Source organism: Copadichromis virginalis, linkage group LG22, assembly GCF_057382275.1.
Source record: "Copadichromis virginalis isolate Kocher_CV1m ecotype Utaka linkage group LG22, C_Virginalis_male_GT1.1, whole genome shotgun sequence".
Classification (NCBI taxonomy): domain Eukaryota; kingdom Metazoa; phylum Chordata; class Actinopteri; order Cichliformes; family Cichlidae; genus Copadichromis; species Copadichromis virginalis.
The window spans coordinates 22285964-22309281 of NC_140638.1; the positions used below are offsets into that span (position 1 = coordinate 22285964).

The 23318-nt window shown below is 40.7% G+C and overlaps 1 protein-coding gene across 2 annotated transcripts in view; it reads left to right on the forward strand.

The window, feature by feature from the left end:
- Positions 1 to 23318, forward strand: part of col8a2 (collagen, type VIII, alpha 2) — a 54380-nt gene that overhangs the window by 25824 nt on the left and 5238 nt on the right. For both annotated transcript variants that reach the window (XM_085446860.1, XM_085446861.1), the window contains one exon: positions 17933 to 18124. In XM_085446860.1, the coding sequence (XP_085302986.1) occupies positions 17962 to 18124 (163 nt within the window). In that variant the 5' untranslated portion in view covers positions 17933 to 17961. The remainder of the gene's footprint in view (positions 1 to 17932; positions 18125 to 23318) is intronic.

Below are 23318 nucleotides of genomic sequence, written 5' to 3' on the forward strand. Positions count from 1 at the left end.
CTTCTAAGCAGTGAAATTCGGCTAATTTTAAGGGTCATGAATCCGTCATCAGCAGTAAAACAAAAATGGGTGTGCATGGCAGGACAACAGCTACTGCTCTCCAGAATCAACACTGTTGACGGGCGTTTACAGTTTGCTCAAGGTCCTGTAAAGAAGCCTTTTTCTTGCAACTGTATGCAGACACTCATGTTTCCCAGACAGCGTGTCCTGAAATGTTTGATCCTCACACTTTCTGTTGATCATCCACCTGAGGTTGATGTTTTTGTTCGTGACAAATGGCTCACCTTTGGTGATATCATTTGTTTACTGTGCTTTTTTTTGTGATCAACATTTTATTGATTTAAAACAGGGTTGTGGGAAGGGGGTTGGTTCTGTGCTTTATGGCTAAATGCTACTAATAGATAATATTATTCACACAAAGCTAATTAGAGTAACACTGTGCCTAAGAAAGTGTAAAATGCCAGCCAGAGGTGTGAGGCATATCTATTTGTCTTGTGGCTTGCAACTCGTCATTTCACACTGCATTCATTCAGCCTACCTGGGGCTTTTATTTCTTCTGAAAACTTGTATGTGGATCCACAAAGACTGATTATTTTTTCTGTCTTAGCTGGAATGAGTCATACTTTTTGGACTGCTATAAAAACTGAAGATTTATTCAGTGTATCAGTAAATAAGACAGAAATATAACAGTCAAACACTAATGTTTAAGGCGATTTTAAGGAGTGATGTTATGCCTTCAAAAATACATTGAAAGCACAACATACATGAACATGGGAATTTTATCCACATTTACATTACATCAGTCACTTACATGTGTGTGCAAAGAGAAGTACCATTCTGCCTAAAGGGGGGTGTCTACAAAGTTTAGCTAAGTGACAAGGGTAACAAATGTGATCTGTAAAAGTTGCTGGCAGTGGGATGAGATTTGACCTTCTGAAGTGCTTCATAATTTCCCAGGTCATGGTGGGTCACAGGGTATGCACAGTTGGAAGTGAGGAGGCAGTGATGGTCTGGTGGCTTTTGACTGACAGGTGCTGGGCAGATGGCGGCTGATAAATGTCAAGATGGAGAATGGTCTGAAGGTTCAAAGAGAAGCTTCAACTTTGCCTCCTTTTAGAATGGTAAAGCATGACATACTCCTCCCTGACGTAGACTTTTAAAGTCTTCCAGAGAAGTTAGAGCAGAAGGTATGAACAGAAAACGGCTACATCTCGACTACAACGCTAATGCTGAGCTGTCAATTCATGTTTAACGTGTCAGGCTCGGATTAGAGGTAACAAAAGCCCCTCTTTATTTTCCTCCCGTCTTCAGTCACTAGCACGGAGCCACCAGTGGGCAGAAAGAGGGCGAATAACTCAGTGGATCAAACCCCCGTCTAAAATTGTGGCAAAGTGCCGGGCTGCCCCATACCACATAACTCTTCCCCTCACCCAGACTTTAATCTTTATTTCACTTTGATACCAAAGACAGAATCGCTAATGTGGGAGGAATGGAAGAGGAAAGGGAAGGAGGTGGAAAGAGAGGGGGAAGGGGCAGTAATGGGGGAATAATTGAGTAATATGGTTTCCAAAGCTGTATTATTTTTTCATGAAGCAGAGAAACGTATTCAAGTCTGCAGATCAAAGGAAGTGAAGCTTTTTATGTTCTCAGACCACAGTGAACGAAGGAGCTGAGGTTTCCCGCAGCGGCCTGCTCTCTGTCATCCAAAGAACTAGAGCAGCTTTCCCCCGTCTGCCTCTCTTCTTTCTCCACTGTCTGTTCAGTCCTCGCGTTTAAGCTGCTGTGTCAGTTGCTGGAAGTGGTTTCTTGGCGTGGCAGAAAGCAGTTAAAGTCCTCTAATCAGCATGTAGATGATATCTTGTGTTCTGACAGTTAAAAAGGCACACTGTTAAACCTGTCAGCCCTGCAGACCTGCACTACTATCTTTTATTTCCACATGAGAAAGAATAACAAGACCGTCTTGAGAAAAGCTCCAAATAAATCACGGAAGAACTGACTCGCTCTCTTTCTGTGGCTGTTTAAGTGTCAGGTGTTTAACAGAACATAACTTCTGCTGTGTGTAAAATTTGACAGATCATTAACACGGGTGTATCCCAGAGGAAATGACACATTTTCTCATCTATGATCTCACTCACACACTTGCGCACATGAGATTGGAGGCATCTGCCCAGGCAGGGCAGGTTCACCCTAATCTGACTCACAGGACAACGCTTGGCCACTTGGACCCTACTTCACTTTGAGTGTGTTTGCAAACCGACAACTTGTAAACAAACAGGGTTTAAGAGGGTTTTCAACATCCACTTCTTCCCTCAAATCCTCTTCTTGTCCTGCCGGTTCCTTATTTTGGCAGGTCGGTCATTTAGGTTTGTTTGGAGTAAAAACATTGCATCGAGAGGTTTGGTCCACTGGAAGCACTGAACATGACTTCATGAAGGTATACCTTTCACTCTCCTTGCTTTATTAATGTTCCACATTGCGTAGAATGTGTCATACTGAACAGAAGACTCTTTGTGTTGGAATGAATGTGTGGTAATGAACCTTTCTGGAACTTCTTTAACTATTTTCATCCACTTGAGGTCAGCAATCAAAGTTGTAAACACAATGCTGTCACACCATTGCCTCTTTTGTATAGCTTATAGTTTAGAAAATTCCTTTTTTTTTAGCCTTTATAGTAGCAAAATGATGAAGTCTGAACAGGAAGTCTAGGAAAAATTGTAGCGGAAGACATGCAGTACCAGAGTCAGATTCGAACATCAGCATCTGCTTAGCAAAATTCCTGCCTATTCATGCATTATTTGAACCTTTCTTCCCCAAAGGAAGTCTCTGATTTTTCAGTTTAGTCGATAACTTTATGTGACTGCTGTTCGGCGCTGGCATGACATTATGCAGGTAGCATTTTTAGAGCTATTTTCTGCAATGATCTGCTGACAGAACAACATGTTCATCATCCAAATACTTCAAAGGTATTTTCTCAAGACGTGCACCTTGCGCTGCCTGTAAAGCCCACAGCCCCAATCTCTGTCTGTTTTGATTTATTCGGTCTGGACAGGGTCTGTTTTAGGAGCCTAGCCTCCGCCGCCTCGCTGCATCGGGCTGTCCTCCCCCGCTGCTACTCTAGTATCCAAGGATGTGTCTCATTCTCATGTCTGTGGTGTAAGTTTTATTCCTCTCTAATTCTCATATTCCTCCCACCAATCCTCCCGTCCCCTCCAGCTGCCAAGTGCAGACAAAGAAGCTGCTTCAGCCCTCTTTTGGTCTGGTGATTATCTAACTGAGGGCCCATCAATCTAAACTAACTCCAGACTCGAAAGAATGTCCCCTTCTTCTTGCTGCCAGGTCTGAGATAAACACATATCTGATCTTTAGAATCAGCCCTTAATGAACCATTAATGCATGCGGACTGATGTAGCCTTCGCCTGCCTTATCATAACCTTCCAAAACGGAGCTCCATTATTGCTCGATGCACTGATACAATCTGATTAAAAGCAGCAAGCACAGATCCTACTATTCAAAACCAGAGAAAATGTGCCGAGTGTTGCTTTATTTCCTCCTAATTTCCAACCATTTGCTACACAATGCAAAACGAGACGGTTATTATTGCGTCTAGCCTCACGGTGGTTGAATGTGCTGTTTTATTGAGTCTTGGCAGCGCTGCAGGAATTCTATGAGGCAGGTGAACAAGGAAATGGAGCTCATTCAACACCACGCAATTATCTGAATGTTTGTTGTCAAATGCTTTCCCCCCCTTTCTTCCTGATGGGCAGTGCTCGAGCTTGATTCTTGGGCTCAGACCAGGCACTTTATAGTCCATGTAACCATACATTTTTTGTGCTTGCAGCAGTAACAGATTCCTAAATTAAATCAAAGTTTGCACATACAGGCCTCACATAGCATGCAAACATGATAAAAATGCTTTAACAGAGATATATAAAAGTTTGCAGATTTTTTTATCCATTCCCCTGAACTGGCCCTGACTGACAACGCCGTCTTTGATCTGCTCATTATATCTTGTCTCATCTGGAACATTCCTCTCTCCATGTGTCTGATCACCTCCTGATGATTAAGACTATGAGATAAGAGAGAAAGAATGAGGAAGGCTTGGTTTTAATATAAAAAGAAGCCCCGATGTAATCAATTGCAGGAAAGAGAACTAAACAGGGAGTCACCCTCATTGAGTTATTTGCCAAGAGAGTGGAGGGTTGTTGACAGAGCAAGGAGAAGCAGATTACCAGAGTGAGGCTGAGTGATAAAGAGAGAGCCCACCATCTTTTTCTCTTTTTAGGTAGGAAATATTGAGTTAACCCCTGTATACTTGAGACATGTTTTCCCCTGTCCTCCTTCAAGCTTGAGTTGATTTATTTCACCTCATCCCCTCGGTCTCACACTCCATCGTCCAGCATCTCCACGTTTTATTCTGTCCCTTGTTCACCTCAGTTCAGCTCAACAGACAGGAAAATGCACAAGACATGACAGATGTTAGAGAGCACGCCAGGAGAGTTTAACTGCAACTTTTGTTGAATGCAATCGGAGTAATCTGGTGCAGTAAAGGCAAGCGAGCAAGCTGCCATTTTCAGAGGAAGTTCATTTTCCCCCAAATGTTTGCCAGGGTGAGCTGAAATGCTGCCTTGTATCTTTTTTGTTTTTTGTCTTGGCCTTATTGAAGCAAGATGCGGTTCCGCTGCCAAACTGGCGTATCTCCGTCTGTTCTCAGGTCCTTGATATTTAACAAACGCATCTGCAGAGCTGCACTTGATCACGAGGAAATTAGCAAGCTGCTCGTCTGAGCTATCTTCAGTGTGAAATCTACTATATGTCAGCTATATATAATCCAAAATGATTTGAGGTAAATAAAGGCGTTGGCTTTTTCTTTTCTTTTGGAAGTTTGTTGCCACAACATTGCCAGGTTTACATGTCGGGATATTTTGGATTGACTGAACTGGAGAGCAGTGCACATGTTCTCAGGGAAACGTCTTTAGTGTTCAAGTATGATTGAATCCGAGCCACACATCTCAAAATGCTGTATTATTTCTCTATTTAAATAAATGTATTACTGACTTTTAAAAGGTGGCACACAGATATTAAAGGCTATTTTCCCAAATAAATTACATAAAACAGGAGAGAAAAGATCAAGGATGTAACATTTACTTTACATTGTGGGATACATATAGCCCACTTTGGTCTTAGGTGGGCTGGATCAGTGGAACTCCCCTTTCTTTTCCCATTCTCCTTCTTATTTCTTTTATACATGATAAAGAAATGCCAGTATGGTAAATGAAAAAAAAATGTGTTAGTATGACTTAAAGTCTAAGAAATAAATGTGTAAAAGTATAGAAAAAGAAAAAGAGAAAGTTTCAGTTAACTGACAGAAATTATTATTATTTTTTTTTACTTTATACCCATCATAAAAAATCTAAATAAAACAGAAATTTCTGTAGGAGATTGTAAAAAACCAGGATTTTTTCTGTCCTTTAATTGTTTATATATTACTTGATTACTTTGGTGTCACATGAACGGCCATGGGGGAAAAGTTGCAAAACATATTAAAACACAATTTAAAGTCCAAAATGTATTGCCTTCCTTTTTTTCCCCCAAAGGCATCCAGTGGGACTGATCGGACTCTTTGCTGGGCCAATTCTGACCCCCAGGCCTTATGTTTGAAACCCCTGGAATAGATGATAATAAAAGCTGATCTATAGTAAAGTATGTATTGCATAGTATGTGTTTTCCCGTGCGTTAAACGTGGCTTTCACTGTAAATTCACCAGAATGCCAGAACGTATTTGACGCTTTTTGTGGGACGACCAACACAGACTCGGTTTAATGTGGACCCCCATTGTTCAAGCTAAACACAGCTTTATGTATGTGTCGAGTACACAATGTACAGTTTGTAGGCACCTTGAGGCTTTATCTCAGTGTGAAATCACAAACTAAATCAGACATCTAGTAACACGCAGTGGTGTGAAATAGGACTGGGCACAAACCCAGCTCTGCACTCTACTTGTCATCGTCTGACACTTCCCAGAGCTCCTAAAGCCGTCTAGTCTGACCCGGGCTTCTCCTGTGGCTCTTATAGCCTTCATAGGAGCTGGTGTGGGCCCACTGTACAATTACTCAAACGGGACATATCACTTGGTTTTCTTACAACTTTTACACGGCCCAGTGTGTGAGTTTCAGCCGCCAAATAACTCATTTTATGTCTTTCATACTCAAGAAGCAGACTGATTATGACTGCACAGATGTAGCCACACTAAAAATCCCACTTATCACATGCTTGCTCCGCTGACACTGATCACTCTGTCACGGTCTGCAGAGACAGGCCGTGCGGTGGTGTGTGTGATGGACCCAGGTGCATACACAAGTGAGTAGACGGGAGTGGACTTAACAGAAAGCGAGCCTTTATTGTGGCTGGAGACAAAGTGCACAAACAAAGCAGGGATGGCGTGACTAGACTATAACTAAACTGGGAAAACTAATACTGCGACAAACTAAGAAAACTCAGACTATGATGATCACTGCAAGGACTGACCGTGAAAACATGGAGGTGAGAACACAGACGACGCGACACAGACTGTACGAAACACAGAGACTAAATACACATGAGGGATGATCAGGGGAAGTGGATGCACACGGGGAACACAGGTGACACTGATAATCATAACAAGACACGGCAGGAGTGAACGTAACACTGATGGGAGATGGGCAAAGTAAAGCAGGAAGTACACAGAGGTTCAAACAGGAGGAGAGAGAGCACGGGGAGAACGCAGACATAACGGGCTGGGGAAAACATAGAATAAAGCACAAAGAGAGACGAGGGCTCATAAATACACAGAGGGGCACACAGGGGGTAAGAGTCACGAAGGGAAAACACATAAGGAACAACGTAACAGATCAACCCAGGAAGCATGGCCTAAATAAAGAACAAAATACAAAAATACATGAAAACTAAGAATACTGGGCCCACATGGCCCAGGACCATGACACACTCGAGTTAGACACTGGCTGGAAAGTCTAAATTCTAGAGTGAAATGGGAATTATGGCAGGATTCTAAAGTCCTTCTTGCATCCCACCCTTTTAAATTTCTTTCAATTGAACTTTAATGTCATCTTTACAACGACATACATACTCCACCCACACAAACACAGATGCTTGCGCACACAAAGCTTTGTTTATACAATCCACCAGTAGATTCGGGGAGGTGTGAGGCCAGAACTGGCAGGATCTTCTTACATAGCCAACAGTTATAGCCAGCAGCTAATAAAGACTTGCATTGATCCTGATGGGTGGGGTGGGCTTCAGCAAGGACCACAGTCAGAGGGGGCTGTATGCTGGTGGTCTGGTTCATATGCATGTGTGTGTCTGGTGTGCTTTGTGGGCTCTTTTTAGCTGGTTATGTCTGAAGCCTGAAAGAACCAGCTGGAGTCAGCGGTGTTTAAAGTGAGTGATCAATCAAACGAGGGCCAGTGAATTGTTAATGGTCCTCAACTGGGATTCAAACCGTCTAATGAATATCGATTTAAAACATGTGGGTGGCTGAACGAACAAGTGATCCTGCACAGAGGGGGATTTAACAGATTCCTCTCTGCCCTTAAATGTTTAGAGAAAAAAATGGAGGAAAAAAAGAACCAATTTGGTTCCAGGCAGCAAAACTTTCATCTTTCGCATCTATCCATCCATTTCTACTTATCTATTTAGTGCCGTAGTTGAGCTGGAGCCTATTCCAGCTGGCAAAGTACATGCTGGACAAGTCTCTAACACAGACAGCCAGAGAGCCATTCATACTCACATTCACACCTACAGCCAATTTACCAGTTAACCTAATGTGTTTAGATGTGTTTAGATCTCTGGACTGTGGGAGGAAACTGGAGTACCAAGAGAAAACTCACTCAGGGGTGGGGAGAACATCCAAATTCATCCATCGATCCATTTTCTTCTGCTTATCTGCCGCTTGTTCGTGGGGGCAGCAGTCTAGGCAAGGATCTCCAGACCTCCCTCTCCCTAGCTACCTCCTCCAACTTAGGGGAAGGATGAGGGGAAAACCAAGGTGTTTCAGATGAGATGCAATCTCTCCAGCGTGTCCACACCCACTGGGAATGAGTCCGACTTATTGCTGGCCATGCTTACCAGGCTCCTGCAATGGTTATACAGGGATTAAATGACTTGTAGCAACAGGTCAGATTGTTGTCACATGTAGATTTGTTGGGCAAACTTCCAGACACCCTCAAAATTCAATTCAATTCAATTCATTTAAATTGATATCGCCAAATCACGAAACCTTTGCGACACCAGGAAGCAAAAACTCCCTTTTAGCAGGAAGAAACTTCCGGCAGAACTAAGTTCACAGGAGAGACAGGAGGAAGAGTTTAATAATGCAAAGTGGTGTATAAACAGCCTGAGTGTGAAAACAGGTAAAGAAAGATAAAAAGTCACAAGAGAAACTGTCAGTCAGGGATCTAAACCCAGTTTGGGTTACACGTATATTCTGTCATATTATAGACAAGAATTTACAATGTACTTTGTGTTGTATCGTGATAGTTTCACTTATAATAAGTTACTTCAAGATTCTCACCTCTAAATAAAAGTGTTAACACCACTATCATGCTAACAGCAGCAATGCTACAGTGAACAAGAATTACTTTTAGAGTTTACCGAGATATCACATATTCCCATCACCTAACACCTCCACACAGTGTGTTAGACCTTTAGGAAAATGCAACAGTTTACTTTAAAGGTTATTTCCTGTTTTTCTGTTGACTATCAAGAGGAGTTTATGTCATTGTAATCTAGGCTTCAGTCTTCAGTTTAGTCCAGGAACGTCCAGGGAGCCTGCAGTTACTCAAATGCATGTAGTCGTTTTCTTGTTTCATTTAATTTAGGGTCCCGGGCTGCATTTATTTATTTATTTAGTTTATGGCGCTATGTAGTATCGGCTTAGATTAGCAGAAAGAAAAAAGTTAAACTTGAGTACCAACCAACACTGAAAAATTCCAGTAGTTACAATCAACTACTTTAGTCTTGTTTACATGCATTTACATATACTTTACATATATTCAGGCCCTAAATAAATAAGAAATGATGAAGCTCATGCGGGCATGTGTATTTACAAACTGCAGATTCATTCTTCTATTTCTGTGTGACGCCAAACAGCAGAATTTATTTCTCCCTGTCTATTGTCTGCTTTTCGGCTGTCTGTCCGCCTGCCTGCAGAGAAGCCCATTCAGATGGAGCTCAGTCAGTCTGTAGAGCAGTAGCCTCCAGCTTAGAGGCATTTCAACTCCTTCAGGGGGATTTGACCAAGATTTCCTGCCCCTTATTAAATTATAATCTCCCTTCTGCCTCCGCTTCTCTCTCGCCCTTGCTCCATTTTCCTCCATTTTGGACAGAAAAATAGGTCTCCCTCTTTGTTTCGCTGCCAACTGATTTGTGTATTTGTGTGCGCTTGACACATGCGCGTACGTGTGAATCTGTTTCAGATGCAAGAAGAAGCAGTGTGCATCTGAAGTCGCTCAACAGGGAGCTCAAGAGCCAAACCTCTTCTTTTTTATTTCTCTTCTGCAGCTCCCTGTTTTTCAATCCGCCCCTCGTTTCTTAATGACTTCACATCTCCTTCACAGCTTCTTGTTTTCTTCTCCCCGTCTGTTGCTTCTATCTTGTTTACAGTCGAAAGACATATTATTCTTTTTCCTCGTCCCTCGATACAACCACAAGTGTAATCTTTGACAGTGTGATCTGTTGTTGCTCTCCGTTTTCGTGGAGTGTCAAACTGTGGAATCCTTTGATAGAGACAGACTACCAGAGGATTTTTCTGGGCTTTTCCTTCCTGGAAATTAGCCCCAGCTACGTGCAGCTTGGGACTTTTTCCAGTCTTGGCAAAAAAGAATGGAACAATTGATGGTTTGTGATTGTTACGGGTTTAGGCCCCTTATTTCAGGGCCCCAGAACATTTCTCACCTTCAGAGCCCCGAGTCTTAAATAGACCCATGTGCTTCTTCTCCACATGGGCTTTGAGCCCTTGCCACAGCCAGCTTTGACTCTGGATGAACTGCCACTGTGAATATTTTCTCACATAGCAATAACAAAGCTGTATAGCAAAAACCTCACTGAGAAACTCATTAAAGGGAAATTATGAATCATCTGCAATTATAAATCATTTGAAAGGTGGCTTATTTTGAGTTCTTTTATTGGTCCCGGCTTTGTCAGTTTTCTGTGCCTTCCCTGACCTCTGTCTGCTGAACATTTCAAAGGCGCCATTATGGCAGAAGCAAAGCCACCCACCCAGTGAAGGGAACAAGGTAACAGCTACTTGGAGACACTGGCACAGAAGCAGGAGACATAACACAGACCAAACCCAGCCCATTACATTAAAGACATACAGATTACTGTGTCCAATCCTTGATCCTGAACTACACCATCCTGTCTGAACAAATACGTGTTCACTAAGCCCTTCCCCATCAGAGTGATTATACTATCCGAGTTATTCACCTTTTAAAATGTACTGTATGGGCCTATAATGAGACTAAGAATAAACCATTTTGCAGGATGCTTTTTACAGCATTTTTACAGCTTCTAGAAAACCAAAACCACACATGTACATGTACACTTGTACATTTCAATTCCTTTAATTTTAAATATGTTTATATTGTCTATCCTGTAAAATAGTCAGATGTCTATTCATATTAATGTACAGAATTCACCTGCTTGCTGCTACTAAGGCACATTCACCCAATGTATATTCTACATATATATATATATATATATATATATATATATATATATATGTAGAGCTTTGTCCAGCCACTGGTAGGATTTCTGGATATCAGCCACCTCCTCTATCTGCCGGTGGTACATACCGTGCAGGGGCCTGTCCTTCCATGCAAGTAACCCCGGCGGAAGGGGCTACATGAATAGAATAGGATGAGGGACCTATGGATATATATATATATATATATATATATATATATATATATATATATATATATATATATATATATATATATATATATATAATGTTTTTCCTCTACACCCCCCCAATTTTTTTTGCACATGTCGAGGAGCATGTCAGGCTACATTTCACTGTGTGTTATACTTGTATAACTATGCATGTGACAAATAAAGAACCTTGACCTTGACATCGTGTAAGAGATCCTAAAACATGGATTAAACATATCTTTATCTGCTGTACTGTAAGAAATTGCCTTGTTTTGATTATTTATTTATTATTTTGTCAAGTTAGGTCATGTTAGGTTGGAGGGGAAAAAAATCAACCTAGGACTAGATAATCCACTTCACTAAAGCCAGTACATGCAAAAGTATATCAGTCATTTTACTTTATACAACCCTGTGACAGAACTCTCACTTTCAACAGGTCAGATGGAATATGAGTTTTCCTCCTGCAGGAGAAAAAAAATAGTTTGTTTGTAAATGCTGTCATTAAAGCCTCAGTGACACAGTCCTAGAGGTCTGTTGGTGACTATATGGAAACCACCGGTTGCTAGGGAAGAATGAGTATTCCCTAACCAGCTGTAAATGATTATTCACAACTCTTGACTCTTGGTAAACTCTGCATTGGTGGACTTCCCTTTCTTTGCATAGAACGAGCAATGCAAGTGGGCGCTGATGCAAAACCACAAACCTGCCTTAGATGGGGTGGAAAATTGAGCCTTGTAGCACAACTCTTACCCCCTTAGATGGCTACTTGGGGTAACCCTTGTTTTTCTTTTCTGAACTGAGTTTTTGTCATATTTCAGGCCCGTTTCCAGAACAAAATGACTGGCTGTGCATCAGAAGTTGGTGAATACGATCTCTCCTTATACACTTTGCCAGGGCTACCCTTGGAAAAACCCAGAACCTATTGAAATGGTCCGGAAACCACCCCTTTACTGCTATATACTGGGCTGACAGAATTCATTGAAGGTATGGGGGAGGCCATTTAAATGTTTCTTACCTTGTAAAAAAGTTTTTTGTTACCTAAGTTGTGTAAAAATAAAAATAAAATCATCTCTTAAAACCATAATTACTACTAACCAAAGTACTTCCTGTGATAAACAGGAAGTGAAAATTTAAATAAAGACAAATAAAAGTAAAGGTAAACTGCAGTCTCAGATGAGACTCAAACATCAACCTTTTAGTTGAATGTTATACATGAAAATAACACATGATCAGTCTCCAGCCTTCTCATATTGCCTTCTTTCAGCCTTTAAAGTGGAATCACTTTTATAGCAACAATTAGTTTGGGTGTTTGTGGTAAGACCGTTCAACCGATCCAATTGTTTTGTTGGAGAAGTTCTTGCACTAACTTTGAAATTACTCATTTCTCCAAAGCCACAGCTAGTCTGTGTGTTCAGCCAACACACACCATGGTCCTCGACTAAAAAGGGAGAAACTGCTGTTTAAGTTTGGTTTATATTTAAAAGACATTGTAAAAAAAAAAAATCACAATAACACTTAATTGATAAAATTGCTGCTCTTTCATTGTGGACTCCCTCTGCTTTTTACTTTTACGTTCAAATAAACAGCAGGAAAAGTTCCGCCGTGCTTGCTTCTGGCAGCAAACAATATTCACACTAGCAATGAGCAGCACAGACGAGCGGCCGGAGGAAGCCGAGTTTATTCAATTCAGAGCTGCATGGCAGGGAGAGCCAGAATCATCATTTTAGTTTAAAGATTAGCTACATTACTGAGCATCTTCAATGTTTTACTTTTGAGATGAGGTCACTTGCACAGTGCTCTTATAACACCAAACCCATTACAGTTGTTGCATTCCAAATGTGCAAATCTCTAACTTTATATCAACGTCAAATTTTTTTTCACATGATGAGAGGATTATAATGTAATGTCAGTTTTGGAGAGTTTTGAGGTGCAATTTCATTGAGCATTTACTGGTCTGGAGAGAGGGAAGCAGATTGCTTTTTATAAGATTATTATTTTTACTATTTCCTTTTGATAACCTAATCAGGTACTCATATTGAGTTGAGGTGCATTGGGCAGATGGAAAGGTGTAGCTGTCGGTGTCTGCCCCCCACCAATTCCTCCGCATACTGTAATCCGCTTCTTGGCAGGTCTGGGGTAACTCTGGGTGTTTTGCAGACTTTCAAAATCCCTCTCTCTCTCTGCTTCATCCTGATTCCAAATACTACATATAAGATGAGGTGATAGAGCATGAATTGCTAAAGCAGCATGGGGGTTAGTCTGGCTAATATGCTGGAATGGATTACTTTTCATGGGCCTGAAGCTGTTCCTGCTAGGAACTGAAGAGCATATAATGGTCCCTTGTAAAACTCCCATGCAATTGGACATGTGTGAGGTCCTGGAGCTTTATAATTCTGAAACTAATTAGCCTCACTTTCACTGCTTTAACCCTTTGTCCCTCACACAGAGACCTGTTCATGAGTACAATACATCGACTTGCAGTTTTATGATTAGCGTGTCTGCTTCTGCACTCAGATTAAGTGCCCTAGGATATTAGACGTGTTCCTCTGAGTGAAGTCATCAAGAAAAGAAAACCCTCTTTGTGACCTCTTCACTCTCCCCACAGCTCCCCACAATTTACTCGGCCTTCATTTCCTTTTATTCTCACATGTTCTCCCTCTTTAACAGTGGCGTCAACATAAACTCGTTCCCCTTTGGACATCTCACGGCTCTTGTAAATGTAAAGGGATATAAAGAGTATTTCATCCTGTAAGGTGTATATCATTGGATGATGTCTGTGAGTGAGCGCCTTTCTGAGAGCTGTTTGATTTGGTGTGCCTGGGTATTTGTAAATGTGTGGTCATGTACATATCATGTGGATCAGTATAAATAGTCTACCTCATGTCTCGACATTAGAAAGAATTATTTACTGTGTTTCCTATGGCTGCTTTATACTTAACTTATGATTCAGTGGAAACACAAATAAGAGGACATTGGGGCTTTTATTGTGGCGGGTCAAAGGGGACTTTTTTTTCCTTTTCTTTTTTCTCCTGAGAAACAACCAAACAAAACTTTTCATACATTTTTCCAGCTGCTGGTAACTAAAATAACAGATGTTAATGTCTCATTATATATGCATTAGCTTAGTGGCCACCTTTATGCACACGCAGCCATGTTATGTGAACAGCCGTGCTGTTTCCCTGCTGCTTATTTGCACAATATTGAGTTATTCAAAGCCAGCAAAAATTGTGACCGCAGCTCAAATATTACGCTCGGAGCTGACACCTTAACGTGCCACCGAGGCTGTTGGAGGGATTACCTCATACTAAAGAAGGTGATTCTCGAAGAAAAACATGCTCACTTTTCTCATACACAAGCCCTTAGACTCACTACAAACTGTGTTTCGTAACTGCTGTGCAGACCTTCTCTTCTGTCTTTCAATAGACTTTGTGCATTTGTTTTTCTTGACATCTCCAGGTGCATGTATTTCAACTACAAATCCGCTAAAGGCATTAACACTCACTTGTCTAGACTGCAGATTGATTAATAAACCACAAATGTATAAACTGAATTTGAAAAATCTTCTCCCTTTTCTCTCTATTCCAGGGTTGCAATGGCTGTTGTGCCCATTTTCAGCTCCTTTCTCACTCTAAGGGAGCCAATCTTTCATCTCATTGACTTCCCCTCACAAGCAGAGGACTTGAACATGATTTGGGCTCTAGCTGTGTGCCTGAGATGACTATTTTAAGGATATCCACTCTTAACTGACATCACACAGAGCCAAAAGTGTAAAGAAGCGCCCTTGATAGTATCAGAATGTCTCCTCTTTCCAACCTTTGCTTGTTAAATTCACAAAAAAACTGGGCTGATAATGGAAGAGATCCTGGGAATAGGACCTGGGTAAGACTTGTGGGTTCATGGTTGGAGTTAGGAACGGTTATGGTAATGGCTGTGGCTACGGTTTTTCAGAATGGGATGAATCAGCTAAAATATTTGGTCAGGTTTTAAGTGCCGTTCTCCCTGCGAGGCTTGTGGTTTTAACCAAACTATTTAACCGCTATAGGCCTTGGTTGTTCTTGAACCATTTGGTGTTTTTTCTTTCTTTCTTTCTCTCTTTTTTATGAAAGCCGGCATAATGCCCTACATGATGTTAAGGTGATGAGTTCTCCACTCAGGGAGCGGCTCAAATGTTCACCACAAAAACAATCACCTCCTCTTCCCCCCATGACACAGAACCCTCACACTCAGTGTACCTACTGTAATCTGTCTGTGCCGCATGGTTTAGGAAATGTCTGGCGGTCTGGTCCTGCATATGCACAGCTTAGGGGAAATGGAAGCAGAGTACCTTGGAGCTCACCTCCTCAGCGCTGATTATATTAGAAGGTAGATGCAGCAGTAAGGGAATTGTGTCTCCTCGTCTGTCTGAGCAAGCCACTTGAGATGCTTCTGAATTTGGGTTTGGAAGATGCCGAGTCTGCTTTGGCGGCTCAGAGCCTGCGTGGATTAAGGTTTTTGGCTCGTTTTAAGTGATGTCCAATGCATGTTCAAGAAAGGTGATTACCTAAGGGAAATCTATGCTCCATTTGCAAAGCTGCGGTGAAAGAGATGCAAACAAAATGATCTTGTAATTATGACTCCATATGCTATCATCATAATCATCTGATAATATTAACACAGCTAATAATCCTCTCGTTCATACAGTTATGTGGAGAATGCGAGTACGCCCCACAGGTACTCTTGGCTTTTCTCAGAAATGATATGATGATGAGAGATGAAGTGCCCTTCCATAGAAAACCATCAGAGCATGGCTTAAAACGGCCACAGGGAGGTGCAAAGCTGCAAAAGATAGATATAAAGCAGAAGTGATGATCACTTCTGTAACAAAATGAATAAGTGGTGCCCTTTCACCGTTCATTGCGACACTCTCTTTTATTTCTTCGTTAATGTTCCTTTTGTGCTCTGTCCTTGTGTGTTTTTGGCTCTGTTGCTGTATTCTGTCTTTTTTCGGTCAGATCTGTTTTGTATAATGCGTCACCCGTCCTGCCAGACGAAGCTTTCGCGCTGTAACTTTGGATCCTGCTCGTTGTTTAATGGTTGAAAGAGGCTTTCATTCATCATGAGCCCCCTCCACTCCACGTTCAGACTTGGGGTTTGTTATGATGTGTTTTGAATGGAATGATTTCATGTGAAAGTGGGTGAAACTTAACAGGTTTTCAAGTATTTTTAAGCCACCCTGTATAACTGCTTTCTAGAAGTCTTCTGCTTTCTCATGCGTACCAAGAGTGTGTGTTCTGTTACGTGGGTGTTCTTGTGTGAGAGAGAGCTCGTATGAGTCCAGCGGTGGCCAGACAGACGGGATTGCATTTTTAACATCCACTGCAGACCTTTTCTACAAATTAAATACTTGATAAACAGATTGCAAAGGTCTCCCAAGTGCCTGTCTGTGACTTGTCCCTGTTCGTGCACAGTTTCTGTGATGCCTTGCAGAATGGTGGGCATCCAGAGCTGCCTGTTAAATTGCATCTGCACCAAAAACCGCAGACCCCCATACCAGACGAGCTCCCCTGCCAGCCAGCCAGAAAGTCGGCCAGCGAGCAAACGGCGTCTTACCAACGCGGCTCTCTTTTTCTCCTGTTTATTTCTCTTAACATCTTTTTCTGCGCTTTCGTGATTTCCCATAGATTACATTTTGATTTGAACACTTATCGAGAGGTCGTTGATTCTTCCTTACAGCATAAGCAAGCATAAACCACAGACTAATCATAATTTGTAAAAGGAACCCCAAAAATTCCCAAACACTTTGATAAATTGCTCTAAAACAGGAATTGAACAATCTAGCTATGCAATTATTAAACAGTCACAAAAAAAAAAAAAACACACAGCAGGAGAAAAGCTGTAAAGGAGACCTGGAGTCAGCACATATGGTGGCAATAAACACACCTTTTTTTTCTGAGCATCTGTGATTTAAAAACCACTGTGAATACCCCCAATTACTCCTAATGATGCTGCCAATTAACAGCAATGTGCAATTTTCAGATTAGCAAATGTCAGTTAGTGTTGGCGTGTGCTTTCAGAGTGATCGCTCTTCTTGCTGTTGAATGCAGAGACTAACAAGCTTCAAACTCACAAAATGAACACGACAAGACAGGCATTCATAATAAAAGAAGAGATTTGTGGATGCCATTATTTATTTTTTCATGTAACTACACAGGATGCTGCTATAACACACTGACCGGGAGCCTTATATGATTCATAGTGACTGAGACCTGCTATAGCATGGCTACAGTGGTTCTGAATTCTACTTGTGCTTAAAATAATGACCCAAAGTTATCAAAGTAACTGTCAGAAATCAAACCAGCCTCCAGTGCTGCCACTAAGCCCTATTATTACTCTGTTCCCTAAATGGATGATGAGCCAGTTTAAAGAAAGCAATTCAAGGCACATAGTTTTTCATGGCTGTGCGGTGCATTGTCTTGTTCTTTCTGAGTTTTTAAGCGCGACATGGTTGGCATTTAAAAACAAGCAGCGTGAGCCTGAAATGACATTTTGCATGTCACACCATCACAAAATAACTCCTGACAGTCATCTGTTCAAAGACAGCTGATTAAAAGAGTTCACGGGAGAGTTGCAGTGGAAACAGGAGTCTTTAACACGCTGCTTGAAGCCAGCACACCTACAGTCGCTGCTGGTCAGCAGTCTGATTGTGGTTGTGAAAATGAAGAAATGAAAGTTACGCAGTTGCCAAGTGCCATCTAAACCAAACACAGCCTTAGACTATGCTGAACAAATACTATAGTGTAATAACTGTATGTTATTTTTGTGCCTAAATAATGTGTTTGCTCATGCTTCAGAAACCTGAAGTAAATTCATTTAACAGCCATTACCAATAAATGTACACTCACGGAGCTAAATTCTCGCATCACTTAAGTGATTTTCTGAATGTCTGGCATTGTAAAATGTTCAGTAAGATGGACCAAAGAGTGAAAGTGGGTTTTATTTTTCTGTGTCCTCTCTCTGTTCCCTTCAGTTCTTTGCGTGTGACACCTAAAGCCTGGGATGCTGTTGACCATGCTGCTGGCTCCTGTCTCTGTGCTACTGATGCTTGTGGTGCCTGCTTTTGCCGGAGGGTACGCCCCCATACCCCACATGAAGTACATTCAGCCCATGATGAAGGGGCCTATTGGACCTCCGTTTCGCGAGGGCAAAGGACATTATGTTGGTGAGTAGTTCCTGTGAGTATGTCATATGTAGCCCTTTTATGTCTCATTTGGTCCTCTAAAAGCAGTCTAATAGGTCCCCTCACACTTTACTGATTGGTCATTTAGGTCATTGGAAAACGCTGATAACTGCCATTTTACAACCTCCGTTCCAAAAAAGTTGCAACACTGTATAAAATGTAAATCAAACAAACAGATTGTACAGATTTGTAAAACTCATAAAGTTGTAAAGAAAAGCATCTGGACTTCTTTAAGTTGCTTGAAGACGTTTCACCTCTCATCCGAGAAGCTTCTTCAGTTCTAAGATCAAATGGTGGGGAGTCCCAGATATAAACCTAGTGGGAGTGACCCCCCACAGAGGGACAAAAGGACCCCCTGATGATCCTCTAATCGCCTGAGACAAGGTGTGAAACTGGGTGTGGGTTCCAATCAGCCAGAGTTTCGGGTGAGTTCATTGTGAAACCTGGCCCCACCTTATCATGCGAATTCCTGAGGTCAGATGGCCCAGGATGTGAGTGGGCGTTAAGGCGTCTGGGAAGGGATCTCAAAACTGGATTATAGATGGCAGACAGTTGGTGTCGTAAACCCCCGCCTCTGTTCAAAGATGGTCGCTCACAGTGGACATAAATGGCTTCTTTCACTCCTCTTTCAAACCATCTGTCCTCTCTGTCCAAAATGTGAACATTGGCATCCTCGAAAGAGTGTCCTTTATCCTTAAGATGCAGATGGACAGCTGAGCCTTGTCCTGTGGAGGTGGCTCTTCTGTGTTGTGCCATGCGCTTGTGAAGTGGCTGTTTGGTCGCTCCAATGTAGAGGTCTGGACATTCCTCGCTGCACTGTACAGCATACACCACATTGTTAAGTCTGTGTTTTGGAGTTTTGTCTTTCGGGTGAACCAGTTTTTGACACAACAACATTGTCATCCCCTATGTAGCCGGTGTATCAGAAAAACTCAGATTAATGCTCATCGTGCAAAGAACTCAACATGGTCCAGAAATGCTGCCGACTTCTCTGGACCAAAGCTCATTTAAAAGGGACTGAGGCAAAGTGGGAAACTGTTTTTTGTTAAAACAAATCAGAAAAATTAATGTGTTTTTAGAAAACATGCATCCTCTGCACTAAAGAGGAGAGGGACTATCCTGCTTGTTATCAGTGATCAGTTTAATGGCCTGCATCTCTGTTGGTATGGGGGTGCATTAACACCTATGGAACTAGCAGCTTGCACGATGCTCGATGCTGAAAGTAAAATACAGGTTTTAGAGAAACACACAGTATGCGCCCGTCTTGATGACGTCTTTTTCAGGGAAGGCCTTGAATATTTGAGAAAGACAATGTTGAACTGCATACTGCATCTGTTACAACAGCGCAGCTTTGTAGTAGAAGAGTGCGGATTCTAAACTGGCCTGCCTTCTGTCCAGACCACCTTAACAAAAAACACAACAAAGACCCAGGACTGTTAAACAGCTAGAATCCTCTATCAGGCAAGAATGGGACAACATTCCTTTCCCAAAAGTCCAGCGGTTGGTCTCCTCAGTTCTAACTCATTTATAGACGGTTGTTTAAAGAAGAGAGGATGCTATACAATGAGAAACACTGCGCTGTCCCAACATTTATGAAATGTTTACCTGACATCAAATTCAAAATATGACCTTAGTATTTTCTTAAGATGGTACATTTTCTCGGTTTATACATTTGATGTTTTCTAAAAGTTTTTTTTAAAATTTAAATAAAATATGGGGTTTTGAGATTTGCATATGATTGCATTCAGTGTTTTATAAAACACACATTTTACATTTTACACAGCATCCCACCCGTTTTTGAAACTGGGGTTATGAACTACCTCCATAAAATGTAGCCTTATGTCTAAAGCACCAAATCACATGAAGCTCTGACTGCACATTGTGTGCTAAAATCGCTCGTCTTACCAACTGGATATCACCATTTATTACATATCCCCCAGGAGAGAATGTAAAAAAAAAAAAATCTAGAAAAGATTAAATCAGTTCTAATCTAACTCGAACTACACCATTCGCAAGGCCAGTGGCACCATAATTAAAAGATATAGGGCATAATAGAGCATCAAATTGGAATATGTCATTGGTCTTTGCTGGAATTCACCTTTCAGTAGGTGTCACCAGAACCAAGTTTTTGCACTTGGTCTGACAGACATACAGACAGGCTAATAAGATGACAACTGTCCCAGTCATGGCAGACAAAAAAAATCAAAGACCTATACAAGGAGTGTATCTCAGCTAAAGGCATGCTTTGTATAAATAGAATTGAAAAGAATGTGGCAGAAGTTGGATTTCTGATATATGTGGTACATTGAATATGAGTTTGCTGCCACTGTGTGGTAATGTGTCCACACTGCATTACTAATGAAATTATTCAGTCCTCTAATGGAGCAGCTGACTGCCTCTTTTCCACAGTCGGCTAAGACAGCCTGACTTTTTGGGTTGGCTTAATATCTCAAAAAATAATGCCATATCATTATCTCTGGTTTGAGGCACCTAATTTTTCTTCTGTGTGTGCTATATTAACGGTGCTGTAAAATGTTATATGTTCAAATTTTTCCTAACAACCTAATCTTCTGACTGCTTGTGCTCCCCATCCTATCAGAGGGACTGCATTTATTTAAATGTAAACATTCATAAATGTACAATACTACAGTGTGCACAGTGCATAGCATGCTTTTACTACTTTGTTTTAGATTTTATAGCTTTTCTCAGTTTTGTTGGCTCACTTCTCAAACAAACAACAGTTGAAGTTAGCAAAAAATAATTAGAGAAAGTCTTGAATGAATGAAATGAAAGAGAAACAGTGAGAGCATTTAGCATTCTCAGCACAGCTCCCTACAGTGTGAACAGGTTTTGGCTGTTTAACACTTTTTGAAGTAGGTTGTGTCTCAGTTGAACAGCTTTATTCTCCAGAATTATTTCTGTGAGTCATCTGATGCTGTGTAATAAATTTAGTTGTTTTTTTTTAACTCTGCGATCCCACAGTTGATTAGTGAGAAGTGACTTGAGCACATCAGAGTTATGAAAATGTGTCAACATGAAGGACCAGGTACTCAGGTAAACATTTTACAGAGGAAAGAGGATGCCCATAGATAAGACATATGGAGGGATAAGCCCCTGTGTGAGGTTACTGAGAAGCTGTGGCACTGTGGACTAGTTCTGTTCTGTGCACTGCTCTATAAATTGTCTGTGTTTTTTTTCTCTTTACTTTGTTGTGTGACCACTGCAGGAAAAATAAAATCGCTCTCTAAAAGTACATGCAAATGTAAGTGCTCTTTTGCATTACAAAGCAGCATGTAAAGCCTCTTGTGCTGTTTATATCAGCGTAGTATAGCATTCACTTTGATACACAACAGAAGTCAGTTACCCCAGAAAATAATAGTCTGGTACGGTGCAGTTCTTCTGAATTATTTTGGCATATTTGTCTTAACATTTTTGAAATTTCTTTTTTTTTTTTCATTTCACATAACAGCTCATACATGTAGCAAAACAACCCACAAACAGCTGCATCTCATCCCAAACATTAAATTATGTGTCAAAATTAGGGAGCTGTCAGTAAGTAAGTTTTAGCCACTATGTAAATTATAGTGGTCAAAATGTTTACACACTTTGTCAGATTCTGAAATGCTGAAATCCTCATCTTCTAATTTCCTAAAAGTCTTTTCATGCAAGCTGTCACAGCAAATTCTTACTGTACCAAACCATTTCCTCCTATGGTCACACAATACACTAAACTACAGTAAAAAAAAACAAACAAACAAAAAAACCTTAATATACACAACACTATACAGAACAAAATATGTAGCATAACAATAGCAAAAAAGAAAATATTATCCTGCTATGTGCAGGAAGAAAACAGCTCTGTGGATCACTATGCAGCCTGTCAGTCCTTTTTCTTTGGCCTCATATTTTCACAGACCTCACACATTATGCTATCCCTTGCAGTAAAACAGCAATTGTGCTAAGTCATTTGCAAACACTAGCAATGATCTTTCTGGTGTGCTCAATAGCAAACTGCTTGAAAATTTCAGCTGTCTGTAGGGGGCAATATTGGTCCATGGTTCCATTAGGAATGCCATGAACTATTTCTGGAAAGTGTTCAAAGGCCTGGCAAGGGTGACATTCTAGGGATGAACAGGATGCAGCAAACAGGAAACCACATCAACCTTAAACCAAGGTTTAAGAATAACAATTCATATGACTAAAGGACTAAATGGATCAGATAGGGCAAGCTCATCAAGTAATAGACATTTTGCAATCAACCTCAGTTCTATTTGACAAAGATCTCCTTGTTATTAGCTAACATTCACCATTTAATCAGACTTGGAGTGCAATAGACAGGAACTGTGTTGCTAAGTAACTGTGTTATTTGTTTTTTTTTTCCTGTTTAAGCCTGGCTGTGTTGCACTCCACTGTTATAGGAAAGATTAATGACAGAGTTTACAACCTGTGGCACACTTTTAATGCTGTTTTCCTCTATGGTTCAAAATCAAAAGTAAACTCCAATAACCTTAACAGGAACTCCAACTGAGTCAGTTAGGACAACATCAAAGGTAACTCAGTGACAAGTGTTTGTCACTTGTGATTACATAACAAGTGATGGACTGGTGACCTTTCCAGAATTTAGTCTAATAGAGTACCTTCAGACTGGGTAATATTCAGCCACTCACAGCACTGATAAAGTAAAAGAAAATGAAATGGAAATGAATTATGCCACTGATTAAGATATGACTTTTCAGTCTCTAAACTCATACTGAAGTATGCAAAGTATTAATTTCTTAGATAATAATCATGTAATATATTTTGTGTATTTCTCGAATTTTCAGTGTTTCTTGTATGTAGATAATTAATTCTTTGATTTCACAACAGAAGAACACAACCAGCCTGGTTTTATGCCTTCTCTTTGTAGTACTAGTTAAACTCTTATTTAAAAAATTACCCAGTATTTTTACAAATGAAAAATTTCTTCAATAAAAAATATCTTTTGATTCAAACAGTTCTTTAATGATAAACTCACAGACACTTGTTGATTGAAAAGATGGATAGTCTGTCAGTTTCCATAACAGCTAAGTACAAAGTAGTATAAAGTAGTCTAGAGAATCTTATCTATTCTTCTCAAAGAATTCAACTAATTGTATTACAGATAGTTATTAAAATCCAGTCACCATAGTAGTGTGGA